Source organism: Drechmeria coniospora, chromosome 02, assembly GCF_001625195.1.
Source record: "Drechmeria coniospora strain ARSEF 6962 chromosome 02, whole genome shotgun sequence".
In the NCBI taxonomy this organism is placed as follows: domain Eukaryota; kingdom Fungi; phylum Ascomycota; class Sordariomycetes; order Hypocreales; family Ophiocordycipitaceae; genus Drechmeria; species Drechmeria coniospora.
Window position 1 is genome coordinate 1,502,232 of NC_054390.1, and position 13,703 is coordinate 1,515,934.

Here is a 13,703-nt window from a genome sequence, read left to right on the forward strand (position 1 = left end):
TCAAACGAACAAGCGTACGTTCGACACTGTTCCATTCTTCCAAAATGGCGCATCCTGGCTCTCAAATGTGAGTGTTTCACCATCATCCCCGTCCAAACTGCACCCGTCATGGGCGTTCTGCTCCATCTCGTCGCAAGGCCGCCGATGTGACTGGCCGAAACACATCAAGCCTCTCAATCGACGAGACCATTTCGCAATGACCAGAGTCGAGCCGAATGGTGGTTGTGTACAACATGACTATTTTGTCGTGATGGGACAAGAACGCTGGCGATAATATGCGACTGGCATGGAATTATGCTGACATGGTACTCGCTACACAGCTCCAAGCGGAGAAAGTTCGTCGCCGACGGTGTGTTCTACGCCGAACTTAACGAGTTCTTCCAGCGTGAGCTCGCCGAGGAGGGCTACTCTGGTGTCGAGGTCCGCGTCACCCCTACCGTAACCGACATTATCATCCGCGCCACGCACACCCAGGAAGTCCTCGGCGAACAAGGCCGCCGCATCCGCGAGCTCACCTCGCTCATCCAGAAGCGATTCAAATTCCCCGAGAACTCGGTCTCCCTCTACGCCGCAAAGGTCCAGAACCGTGGCCTCTCCGCCGTCGCCCAGTGCGAGTCCCTTCGCTATAAGCTGCTCAATGGCCTGGCCGTCCGTCGTGCCTGCTATGGTGTCCTCCGCTTCATCATGGAGAGTGGCGCTAAGGGATGTGAGGTTGTGGTCTCTGGAAAGCTTCGCGCTGCCCGTGCCAAGAGCATGAAGTTCACCGACGGCTTCATGATTCACTCCGGACAGCCTGCCAAGGACTTCATCGACTCAGCCACACGCCACGTCCTCCTCCGTCAGGGTGTCTTGGGCATCAAGGTCAAGATCATGCGCGGCTCCGACCCTGAGGGCAAGGCCGGCCCACAGAAATCTCTGCCTGATGCCGTCACAATCATCGAGCCCAAGGAGGAGCAGACTGTTGTCCAACCTGTCAGCCAAGACTACGGCGCTAAAGCCGCCCAGGCCATGGCCTCTCAAGACGCGCGGGTTGCCGAGAAGGAGGGTGAGGATGAGGAGACTGCTGCTCCTACGGAGCAATAGGCAAACTGCTACTGGAGAGGGGTTGTTGGTTCTCGCGAGACGGAAAAGCGAAATCCTGCTGGCCATTCACGACGGGGAGGGATACGGGAAAGTCTACTCAGGCGTCAGTTGAACATGGTTGCATCTTTTTGAGAACATCGAAAGGCTTCATCTTGTCTGTAATAGACCCCATGACATGAAAATGGGATGAATGAAACCCTAGAAATCACCCTTCGAGCACCAAAACGTCATCTGTGCCCCGGACATGCCTTATCGCGAACACTTTGCCATAATTACAATCAAACCCCCGGGGTTGCCCAGAGATGGCGGCATCAACTCCGCATCGGTGACCCAGGGTTCCTTGCGCAGAATTCAGTTGGGAGGAAATGGTATCTTATTCACATCTAGGCGCTGCCTCTTTGCACTCTACTTAACCATAGAACCTCGTAATCATACAAGCAGGCGACACCATGCACCTGCCTTGCTCTTCTGCCTCGCTCATAAAACATAACCGTCAAAACCGTCGGAGATTGATAATAATAGATCGGCACGCGGAAATCAGCATTCAACGCCAGCCAGTCTTCCAAGTAATCGACCACCTGGTCGCAATTTTGATGCTCATCGTTAGCCAACCAACGACGATAACATGTACCGATCGGAGGACCCTCCCCTTCTCTCTGAGATGGCCCTGGCGGTATTGAGGGCACAGGGTGAGGAAGCCATGCTCTCGGTAGCTTCGTAGTGTCGACCGGCGAACAAAGGCGTCGATATAGCCTCCAAAAATGTACACGAGGGAGCCATGCCTCATCCAGACAAGAGAGAAAATACAGAAAATCGCAGCAGCGGTTGAAAGGATATCAGTGGGCGAGACTTGGGCTCAAAGCGTGGCAAGGGAAACAAAACTCGACCCACGTCTACCTCTGTCCAGCTTTCCTTGTCTCCAACTCGATGTCGTCGTTGCTTTGCTCCTTCTTTCCAGCGATACGCCCATTCGGTGGGCGGTCGCCTTCGCTCTCCTCGGCAAGGTCAGTAAGCCCGAAACCTGCAGCCTCTTCCTCATCGTAGGCCCTAATCAGTCCCTCTCTGTCGCTGTGCAAGCTGCCGATGCTGTGCCGGCCATGATCGACACTTCTCCGTGATTGCATGCTGCGACGAGTCTGCAGGCTAGAAACTATGTCGGTTGGCGTTGCATCAATACCACCTCGTCCTGCGACCAACTTTTGACCATTTGGGTCGCCACGGGACAAATTGAGCAGATACACCCCAGTAAACGTGACGAGAAAGCCGCAAAGTAGGGAGAGCGTGTTGACAGGATCGGTAGTGTTAAATCCGCTAAAGAGGATGAAGGATGCGCAGAGCGTGGCAGTAGTGAACGTCACATAGTACAGAGGGTTGACACTGCAGTCGTTGTGTCAGCGGTCAATCCAAGCAAAATGAACCAATGGTCATGCCGGCAAAAACAGCAACAAAACTCACATATTTGTTGGAAATGATGCCAATGCCTTGTTGAAGTAATTCATTTGCGTTAGAATGCAGACAGCAGTCAAGATTAAGAAGACATATGTCGATGGATGGGTGAACTGATTGTTCCCATTGAATGAGAGTTTCAGGGCTATGCCGAAGGCCTTGACGGACATGACAGAGATTGAGCCAACAGTTGAGCAGATGGAAAGATAAATGAGGGCATTTTTCTTTCCGTGGACAGGGGCAATCCGGTAAATCATGAAGACGGCGAAGGAGACGACGGCAATGGCGTACAGGAGAAACCCTAAGGCGCACGAGTCAGCCGGGGATGGATGCTGTACAAGAAGGCGGCGTACCTGGCTGAATAGCATAGTCCAAGATCTGATCAATAGTCTGAATCTCCTCATCTGGCGGGGCATGCAGGACTATGACGACAGCGCCGATGAGACATATGGCACTACCCAGTTTGCCCAAGATCCCCAGCTCTTCCTTGAGAAAATAAGAGCCGAGGACAGCACCGATCAGGACACTGAGAGCCCCGAGGGGGGTCACAAGAATGGCTGGAGCAAAGGCGTACGCTGCAAAGTTGCAAACTTCCCCGATACCAACTAGAATTGCGAGGCCAGGTCAGTCCAAGTAAGTCCAATCAATAGGCCATCGGGAGACAAACGAGTGGCGATTCCAGCCCACCACAGTGGGCTTCTCAAGTATACGAAGCCGTCTCCTTCAAAGCCATGCCTTTCCTCTGCTTGTATCAAACCCTATCGATATTGTCAGCGCTGCGACAGGGTAATTGTGGGTTTCGACTTGACCAGCAGGCAGCGAACCTTTTTCGTGATGACAAAACTAGTGCCTGGAGAGCTATGCGTCAGAAGATGGGCTGGAAAGCAATTTGAATCTCTGTCCTGGGGTGCGGCATACCGATGGCAAGGGCCGAGGACATGGCTAGCGCAAGGCCAATGTACCTGCAAGAGCAACGCTGTCAGCATGGCCATCTGACGGCATCTGGCAACGCAACGTACTTGTCTTCGATCATTGTGGAGGGTTTGGCGAGCGGAGGCCAGCGACGGCAGCGGAGGGGGGCCCAAGGTGTTGATGGTCTATGGTGCACACTCGAGTATGTGTCCTTTCCAATTGGGAAAGAGGCAGGCGGAAGCGAGCGATAACAAGGCGACACGAAAACGATTGAGCGAGCGTTGCGTCGGCAGCAAGCGCACCAAGCACCCGAACGAGATCACAGGAGGTCGTCGTTACGAGGCGAACATGAAGGAGGCTTTTCGGTACTGCGACAGGGAGGGCGAGTCTCGCCAGGGATCGACACGCAAACCCGTCGTCACCCTGTCTTAGTCGTTGGGGCCGAGGAGGGAAAGTGGCCGCCGAGGCTGTCTTAAGCGCAGGGTTTAAAGCCAAGGCACCGCCTAGGTTTCACGGAGACGTCGAAGGGATGGGCGTGGAGATCGTGGCAAGTTCAGTGGAAGGCGTGACGGTCGTCAGTAACCGGCAAAAAGAGGACAATGAACCGAATGGCACATTGGGTGATGAGCGGGATGTCTTCCGCCCATTGGTACAGGGCGGGGCGGCGCTAACAAACTGTACACGAGTGCAAAGTTTCCGGAAGTACCGGCCTCGTACCCCGTGGATACCGACCAGTGAACGGAGATACTCCAACGCCCAAGGCCAGCGTTCCCATTTGGGCCTTATTGTAAGAACAACAACTAACTACAACAACGTAGAGAAAAGAACCCCGGCAGCTAGAACGAGTATAGCCAGCTGGCAGTCACGATACGGGCAGGAACTACCGTGATTTGCATGGCTGCTCTCTCGTTCGTACTTGCCGTACGAACGAGTCTAATACCATCAAAGTCGCTTACGAAAAACATTCGTGTATACAACTACGCGCTGCCTCCTCATATTTGTACAGCGAGGTTCATTATGTACTTTTATAGAATGCTAAAGAAGGTGGGATTATTCAGGAGATTTCAGATACTTGAAAGAAATCACTATGAGGTTGAGCTGCCAGATACTGCGACTTCCTGACTTGATAGATCTCCCTTCACATTATGAGTTAATGGGGTTCTTAAATATAAGGGGACAATTTTGCTTTGCAATCCTTGCAATAAATAATAACATTGCATGCTTAATATATAGAATTCAGCCTGATCAACTTATGTCTAGTAGCTTGTATTATAACGTTGTTCTTTTAATTATGAATATTTAATACGATTTGGTATGAAAATAGTAAAAATTATTTTTATATATAATATACTATTCCATTATTGAGCTTGAATGATGTGTTATTATATTAATATTAATATTAATCAGTAGCAGTATATTACTGTATCTATTAAAGTTTGACTGTAAATACTGCAGTAAGAAACTGGTGAAGATTTATTAAACGACTGAAGGACTTCGCAGACGGAGGACAGACTAGAGGAGTACCTCCTCAACGGTGACGAGGGGAGGGGAGCTCTCAAAATGAGACCTCTCCCATCTTGCCTTTACCTAATGTTCAGACATACCCTGAAACCAGGACAGTAGTGGTGTACACTATTAGAAGGATTTATTAAATAATAATTCAAGTAACATCTTAAATCATTCACTTATTTAACATAACAATTACTGCAGTAGTAGTCCTGTTTCAGAACTAAAGAAGAGAAGTAAAGTTTTTTTTTCAGCGGTTCATGATTCGACTCTATTTGTGATTGTCTGCAGCCGATGTGATGGTGAATTTCACTGGAAGCACTCAATTCTGAGCAGGCTATGGCAGAATGTTTACCTGCACCTGCGAATCAAGAATGAACTGATAGAGGGCGTGATTGACTCACTTGGCGACGGCGTCCATTTTTGCAGTTTCAGAATGGAGTACTTGATCCGGCATCACTGTGGCAGATGCCGAAGAAACAGATGCAAGGAATGACTTATTTTGCGCAAGTACTTGTATTGCTACATACATGCTTCCTTAATGTGGCATTCATACTTTCAAACGGTAATATTGATCATCGTCGTAATACCTCGATTCCGTTCGTAGCGTCCGTCAATGTAGCATTCAGTAGTGGTGTGGTCGTTGTGAAGAGGCCGCAAGGGCTTGTGGAACGTGATGATCTGATGTACTTGCATGAAGTACAAGTAGGCGTAGATGTATCGGGGTAAATGAAATGTGGTGATACGGAGTACACTTACAGTATAGTGATTCTAATGATGGTATGAAGGATCCGTCGCGCCAGGTTGCCTGGTTCGTGAGGCCTAGCTTGGCAGATTTTATCAAGAATGCCGCAAGTCCTACAAAATCAAAAATACCTATTATAACTCTTCAGAAATAATAAAAACAATCCCCAACTAATTCTTAGGTTACATTTATTGCGAATATTTTAGCTCGAATCAATTATTAAATGAATTGCTTAAAAATAGCAAATCTCAAGGAGAGCAGCAGGATGGGTTCCGAAAGGATGCTCCTCCCCACTAGGCTATGCGCTAAATCAATACCGAGGCTCCAACCAGAAGCACTTAGCCGATTCCTCGCCACTTGCCGCATCAACAGCCGACGTCACTTCTTAACTTCCAACCCGCTCACTCCTCGACCCCTCACCGTGGCTTAGTATCTATAGCCCTGACTCTGGACCAACTTTCAAGTGAAAGACCGCTCAACAATCCTGGTGAGAGTCACAGTCGCCTTCACTCGTGGCTCTGTTGATTACCCATCGCCAACCATTCATTGTCAGGAAGCACTCCTGATCTTGAAATCTTGCACATACCGGACTTGGACACAAGCGCCAGATCAGCAACGACTTCAAGAAACTCTCCTCGAGAGATAATTGATCGCGCTAGACTCATCACCAATGGAAACACATGATAGCAGTAGCCGAAAGAATAGCCATGATCATGATCAAGGGATGAGTGTGTCCGGCCTCGCTATTTCCGCCACACCCTCCTCTTCGGCTCGCCTCCACCAGTCTCCTTCGCCACAGCGAACACCTTCGGCGACCAGCATCAATAAAATGGCCCATCGACAAAGTTTTGCCGAGAACCTGCGCAATGTCCCCCCGTCCCCCCGCCATCGGCATTCCTCCTTCACCCAGTCTGCAGTCCAGGAACTACTAAACCACCCTTCCCCCAGTATTAAGCATACTGACCCTAGATTTGTTGGTCGAGAATGGCGTGATATTACCGTTGGAGAATTAGTCTCCCCCGAAGACGTCAAGTGGATCGAAATGAACAGCAGCGTCGAGGAAGCCACAATGGTAAATGGCCCAACCGGACAATGTGTGCACTGAACCGCGCTGACGTCAGGACATTATTATCTATAGATGCTGCTTAAGAGCAACACGAGCGTTGTCCTTATCCGGGAAGCTTCCACTGCCAACACAGCCATATCTACATTTGACTACAGTGATTTGATCGCGTACCTTCTTCTCGTTGTTGGCATATCTCGACCCGGGCTTGACCAAGTCGACATGTTCAATGACATCATGGCCAAGGTCCAACATGGAAAGCATATAACACTCAAGGAGATACAACCCATCTGCAGACAAGAGCCGCTCGTCGATGTAGCGTCAACAAACAATCTGGTGCATGCCATCGAGATTCTAGGCAGCGGCATACATCGAATCATGGTCACAGGTCCCGCAGGAGAAGTGATTGGCATCTTAAGTCAGTTGCGGATGGTTGATTTTTTCTGGAATGAAGGTGTCAACTTTCCAACTATTGATCACCTCTACCCAACCTTGTTGCGTGATCTCGGTATTGGAACGCAACAGATATTCTCCGTCAAGTATGATGTTCCTAACTCTACTACGGCAATATGACTTGTGGAAAGTTGCTGATAAGACGTCTCCAATAGCTCCGATGCGCCCGTTTCAGATGCCTTGGCGCTCATGAATGATGAGGGCCTCACAAGCATCGCCGTCGTCGATAATGGCCAAAATGTGGTCGGCAACATCTCTTCTAAGGATGCACGACATCTCACAACCACATCGAGCGCTCCCTTGCTCACAGGTACCTGCATGCACTTCATCTCCGTCATTTTGAACGAGAAAGGTGTGGAAAGAGGGCGGGATACATTCCCCGTTTTCTACGTCAACCCATACTCGACCCTCGCACATACTGTTGGAAAGCTAGTTGCAACCAGGTCTCACCGCATGTGGGTTGTGGAATCGGTTTCCCCGTCATCATCCGCTCCAGCGACACCTCTGCTAGGCCCACAAAGCCATGTCAGCAGCGTTGCGGGTGCGAACCTGCCATCACAACCACCAATGCCAGCTGCATCGGTCCCTGCCTCCGCAATGGCGGGAGCGCGCATCTCCGGCAAGCTGAGCGGCGTGGTGTCTTTGACTGACATCCTAAACGTATTTGCCAGGTCCACAGGGCTTCATCCTACAGACCCTGGAGAGCAAAGAGCCAGACGAAGGAGGAGTTCTAGCAGTTCTGTGCATCCGAGCTTGCAATCATCTCGGGCCAGTCTTGATTTTCGGCGATAGATGAAACCGATTATTTCGCGTTGCATCATTTTGGTTGGTGACTGGCAGTGGGAGAAATCATCCTTTAAGGTACCAGCACTTTGATATCACGCGGGCAGGGACGTAAATTGAGTATCCCTTGACCCTCACGGTGGAAAGTGATTGCGACAAGGATTGGTTGCACAAATGTTGTAATTGATAGTTGTAGTATTGGTAGCCATTCGGGGTGCTATATGCTTCACGCAAGCTTCCATGTACACGCCTCTGACGATCTCATGTTGAGCACCTCCGCGATCCTGTTTCATAAGTGGGAGAGGGGTATGATGATGCGAAGGACAGGAATGATGGCAGGAGAGATGACGACATGAGAGGTAAATAAGTATTTGTAATTGTACTTGCGGTATTACTCCGTACTGTAAGTACTTGGACTATCAACATGAAGTACTTTACAGTTCTTGAGTGTCATAAGTGTCCTACTTAAATGTAATTTTCATCGAAATGTGCAGCAATCTCCTGTAGCTCAGTTGGCTAGAGCGTCCGACTGTTAATCGGGAGGTCGAAAGTTCAAGCCTTTCCGGGAGAGTTTATTTTTGTCTGTGATTTCTAGTTTTTTTGGGGGGTTTTGCATAAGTACAGTTTGTTTGTTATTGATACCTTCAAGATACTGTAAATAAAAATTACTCAGCAATTCAAAGTACCGGTATGTACATACACAAATGTAGTAAACTACTCCGTAGTGTTCATGGTAAAAATAAAAGTGGTACTCCGTACTCCTGCTTCAGTAATGGCGAGTACTTATACCTACTTACATAAGTACAGTACGGATTACGGAGTACAGTAAGTATAATAAAGTACATTGTACTTATTGCTCCACATAGTCAAGTACCAGATACTGTAGATATTATTTGACAATGTGCAAGTACTGTATGGAGTGCACTGTACTTACGTACTTGACAGTAAAGGGGCCGCTCGCTCCTTGGAGACGCTCATTTCGCACCATATCTGGACAGGCGGACGGAAGCCGGTCCTGTAGGCGCTCCCCTTTCAATTCTTGCGGCATTGCCAACGGTCCCCCCTGTCGAAGATTTTCAACTCGTACATGCACATATGGAACTCGACGCGTTTCAAGCCCGGCTGGGTGAAATTCTTCAGCAAACATGGATCAATTTCCAAAAGGTCCCTGGGTCGGCTGTGCTCGTGCGATACATCCAGTCCAGTTACCAGAATGATCCTGTCCGGTCGGCAATTGAACTCGTTCTTGTCCTCTTCTTCATCCGCTACCTTCTCTCGCCCTCTTACTCAACTCATAAGCAGAACTTCGTATCGTTGAGGGAAGACGTACGTGAATCCCGTGTCCCAGAGACGTGGAAACTTGACCAAGGTTGATCCTCATGCTGCCAATAGGAGATTGATGAGTTGATTGACGACTGGGTTCCTGAACCACTTGTTGCGGAACAGACCGCCCTCGAGGAAGCAGAAGCCGAAAGGCTTCCTATCATTTCTGGGTAAGACAGACAGAATGCCCTTGTCGCGCCTGCCATCGTTGACCAAGTTCACCCTTTCTCTCCTGCTAACACGAGATGGCAGTCCGACGGGACCGAAAGTAAAACTCTCCAACGGCCGTACCGTCACGAACCTCGCGTCATACAACTTCTACAATTTCAACTCCAACGAACAGATTAGGGAAAAGGCTATACAAACCCTGCGCACCTACGGTGTTGGTCCCTGTGGTCCGCCGCAGTTCTATGGTACGCAGGATGTGCACGTCAAGGCCGAGGCAGACATTGCCAGCTATCTGGGCACGGAGGGCTGTATCATCTACGCCCAGTCGTTCTCAACCGTTTCCAGCGTGATCCCCGCCTTTTGCAAACGTGGCGATGTCATCATTGCGGACAAGGCTGTCAATTATTCGATCCGGAAAGGGCTGCAGGCTTCGAGAAGTAATATCAAGTGGTACGATCACGGCAGTATGGCCGATTTGGAGAGGGTTATGCAGTCGGTTGTTAAGGAGCAAGCCAAGGCTGGAAGACTGACCCGAAGGTTCATCGTCACCGAAGGCTTGTTTGAGACGTCGGGCGACTCGACTCATCTTCCCACGCTCGTTGAGCTGAAGGAGCGGTACAAGTTTCGCATCATCCTCGACGAGACGTCGTCGTTTGGCGTTCTCGGCCGGACAGGCCGCGGTCTTACCGAAGCGCAGAACGTGGACCCTCAGCAGGTTGACATGATCGTTGGTTCCTTGGCCGGCCCATTATGCGCTGGCGGTGGCTTCTGTGCCGGCAACAAGGATGTAGTTGAGCACCAGCGCATCACCTCATCAGCTTACACCTACTCAGCTGCTCTTCCAGCAATGCTGGCCATGACGGCGAGCGAAACCGTTCATTTACTGCAGTCGAACCCGGACATCTTGACTCAGTGCCGAGACAACATCAAGGCGATGAAGGCTCAGCTAGATCCCCGAAGCGACTGGGTCATGTGCACCAGTGATTCTGAGAATCCCGTGATGCTGCTGGTCCTGAAACCAGACGTTATCAAATCGAGGATGCTGAGTGTGGACGACCAGGAACGTTTGCTCATGGAGTGTGTCGACGAGGTGAGTCAATACAAACCCTTCTGCCTCCCTGAACCTTTCCCATCAATGCCTACAGGCATTTTGTTCTTTGTGCTGACCGTGATTACCAGTCTCTGGCAAATGGAGTCATGATCACCCGACTCAAGACCAGGCCATATGCCCACGCCATCGCAGCCAAGGATGGTGGCTGGCACGCACAGCCAGCCCTCAAGGTCTGTATCGCGTCGGCCCTTTCTAGGAAGGATATCGAAAAGGCGGGGGTGTCGATTCGCCACGCCATCACGAAGGTCATGACCCGCAAGGCTAGCATCAAGCCTGCGTGAAGTGACACTGTAGCACAACAAGGACAAAGGGTTTTTGCGACGACACAGTATCACGATATGGCAAACTATTTGGATTATCGGTACTGGGGGCTCGGCTCTCAGCGGAGGGGTCTTGATGGAGGGAGGAACGTCGGGGACTCGGGCGGGCCTTGGATGGGACAGCGGAACACGACACAAGCGCCCCCGCCCTGTGTCGGCCAGGCTGAGCTGTCCTTGAGCAGCTTTTGCGCCCTTTTGCGCATTTGGATCTTTACCTGCTACTTGACAGGCTGGTAGCACTCGCTGTACAGTGAGGGCAAGTCGGGACAATCCACGCCACGAGTTCGAGTGAGTGAGGACAAGGCGAGGAAAAGTTAGTGCCCACATATATTACGGATCTCCGGATACCCTCCTCTCCATGGTGTCCATGACGCATGTTGAGAAAACGGCGGTGAGACTGCTGACTGACTGGCTGGATTGGATCCTGGCATGGCAAGTTCTAATTGTTGTACACGTTGGCCAAGATCAGTCAATTTGCTCCATTCCGCAGGACACATATTGGACGACCAGGCCGGTTACATACATTCCAGTTCTGGGCTGGGTTGATGACCTCTGCCCCGTTCAAGAATGTAGGCACTTGTCACACACCCAGACGACAAGTTGCTAACCCGAGAACCAACCAGTTGTAGCGAGAGTCACTGGGGACTTTGGCTACATATAATCTGTATCATGGCTGGCCGCATGCTCCGTACACCAACACGTGAAAGCTGACCGACGTCCAGCCGACTCGGGATCCCTTGGCCACAGTAGAATATACTCCCTTCGTGCGGAGTGTCAGGCCCTCTAATTTTGCAGCTGAGTTGGTTAAAACTGGCACCATAATCCTCATTGTTCCATCGGCCCTCGGCATTCGAGCGCTCTCGCCCAGTCATCGATCGACTCAGCCACCTGCAGCAATAGAGTCAGTCAGTGTGTATCGGCCATCATCAGACCTACCTACATGACATGACAGCGCTTGTGCAGTGCTATCTATCCGATCCTGCCAGTGACCTTTTATTCATCATTGCGTATCTCCGCACCCGCCCTCAGATACATCATACAGCAGACAGGCAGATAGACAGTCTGCCTGGACCAATGTGAAGTAAAGACCTCTGCAGATCGGTTTTGCATCCTCCCGTCAATGGCAGGTGGGCGCCTCTTGCTTCCAGCCATTGTGATGGCCCTGAGTTGGCTGGCTGCCGGGCACCCCGCCGGTAGGCAGTTCCACCTTAAGCTGACGGGGACGAGAGGCTGTCGGGTTGCCCATCCATCCACTATACTGATCAAGTATCTGGTGAATCTTGACAGGTAAACAACGCCATCGCCAGAGTATAACCAATAACGTCAATATTATAATCTATGGCTCGTCAGTGCCAAGGCCAACACGAGTCCCTCACGCCTTGACCTGGGTCGATAATGGCGGCGTACCCGATTCCACGACAACCGATGACGTTCTGCTACTGGAACCCAACCTGGCTATCAACGGCGGGTCTAATAAGCGACGAGAGCGAAAGGCACCATCCGCATTGACACGGACGCGGACACGGACATGCCTACCAGCCATTCCCGCCGCGCGTGCTTCGTATTCCTCGCCCGCTGGTGGCAAGGTGAGAGCTACTATCGCCCTCTCAACACGTGTCAGTGGCAGCGGCATCGTCAAGCCATCCGACCCAACGCGCCCCGACCGCCCCAGCCCTGGCAAGTCCACAGGTGGACAGGGGCTGCTTAATATTTCCCAGTCGGAGGCCCCGGTAAAGTTGTTTGGAGTTTCGTACGCTCCCTATCGTGCGGATCATAGATGCAAGACAGCGAAGGACATCCAGGAAGATTTTCGCCACCTCGCAGGAAAGTACTCCGTCGTGCGCATCTACGGAACCGACTGCGAACAGGTGGGAAAAGCGTATCCCTTGGCCAAGGCGCACGGTATGAAGCTGTTTCTAGGCATCTGGGCGCCGGCCGCCGTCAGGGAGGAGGCTGGCAAGATTGTTTCAGGGGTGAAGGGCGACTGGAGCATTGTGCACACAATCAGTGTCGGCAACGAACTAGTCAACAACGGACAGGCCTCGGCAAAGCAGATGGTGAGTGCCATCAAGACAGCACGCTCCATCCTCCGCTCCGCCGGATACCGGGGACCAGTCGTAACGGTGGATACGGCTGCGGCCACCCGAGCTCACCCTGTGCTGTGCGAGGAGTCCGATTACTGCGCCATCAACGCACATGCCTTCTTTGACAGCACCGCCAGTGCTCCCAGGGCCGGCAAATGGCTTCGCGAGACAGTCAGTAGCGTCAGGTCGGTCCTTTCGACGCCCAAGGAGATTATTGTCACCGAGACCGGCTGGCCCACCAGAGGTGACATCAACGGCGTAGCGATCCCAGGCATGGATAATCAGAAGGCCGCGCTCGATTCCATAAGGAGGGAATTTGCCGCTACCCCGGGTCGCGTCATTCTATTCTCTGCTTTCAACGACATGTGGAAGCGGCGGGAGTCGGCCACCTTCAACGCTGAGCAGTTTTGGGGCATCGATGGTGCTGTGGCATTCTCTGACCTCTGAGCCATTCACACCCGATTCCACGATTCCGATGGCTGCCTTGACGTACTCGCGACAATGCAAGAAGTAATGGATAATGGTGCACAATTCCAGTACATTAATTCATGAGATGACGAGTTTTTATGAACATGGCAACATAGTACCATCCCATCGCAACTCAATTTTACCAACACGTGCTGCATCGACGGTTTTTGTTCTCAGGCTATTTATTATCCACGACCCAAAAGCCAGTGCTCCAATAATAATTAATTTATTGCTACAA

The 13,703-nt window shown here is 51.1% G+C and overlaps 4 protein-coding genes and 1 non-coding gene across 5 annotated transcripts; 4 read left to right on the forward strand and 1 right to left on the reverse strand.

The window, feature by feature from the left end:
- Window positions 1-294: 294 nt before the first annotated feature.
- Window positions 295-1,083, forward strand: DCS_03686 (40S ribosomal protein S3; the record flags this gene model as incomplete). Its single annotated transcript, XM_040801003.1, has 1 exon — window positions 295-1,083. The coding sequence occupies one exon, from the start codon at window positions 295-297 to the stop codon at window positions 1,081-1,083; it is 789 nt and encodes a 262-aa protein (XP_040656036.1).
- An 893-nt stretch (window positions 1,084-1,976) lies between these two features.
- DCS_03687 (DUF803 domain membrane protein) lies at window positions 1,977-3,562 on the reverse strand (the record flags this gene model as incomplete). Its single annotated transcript, XM_040801004.1, has 5 exons — window positions 1,977-2,460; window positions 2,539-2,830; window positions 2,883-3,134; window positions 3,448-3,491; window positions 3,549-3,562. The coding sequence occupies 5 exons, from the start codon at window positions 3,560-3,562 to the stop codon at window positions 1,977-1,979; spliced, it is 1,086 nt and encodes a 361-aa protein (XP_040656037.1).
- A 2,800-nt stretch (window positions 3,563-6,362) lies between these two features.
- Window positions 6,363-10,874, forward strand: DCS_03688 (serine palmitoyltransferase 1; the record flags this gene model as incomplete). The annotated part of the gene is made up of 8 exons (XM_040801005.1): window positions 6,363-6,764; window positions 6,831-7,294; window positions 7,364-7,846; window positions 8,799-8,816; window positions 8,942-9,317; window positions 9,384-9,484; window positions 9,567-10,572; window positions 10,662-10,874. The coding sequence occupies 8 exons, from the start codon at window positions 6,363-6,365 to the stop codon at window positions 10,872-10,874; spliced, it is 3,063 nt and encodes a 1,020-aa protein (XP_040656038.1).
- DCS_t43 lies at window positions 8,489-8,562 on the forward strand. Its single transcript has one exon. It is a non-coding gene; the product is annotated as a tRNA-Asn (tRNA).
- A 1,159-nt stretch (window positions 10,875-12,033) lies between the features above and the next one.
- DCS_03689 (cell wall glucanase) lies at window positions 12,034-13,444 on the forward strand (the record flags this gene model as incomplete). The annotated part of the gene is made up of 2 exons (XM_040801006.1): window positions 12,034-12,200; window positions 12,271-13,444. The coding sequence occupies 2 exons, from the start codon at window positions 12,034-12,036 to the stop codon at window positions 13,442-13,444; spliced, it is 1,341 nt and encodes a 446-aa protein (XP_040656039.1).
- Window positions 13,445-13,703: the final 259 nt, after the last annotated feature.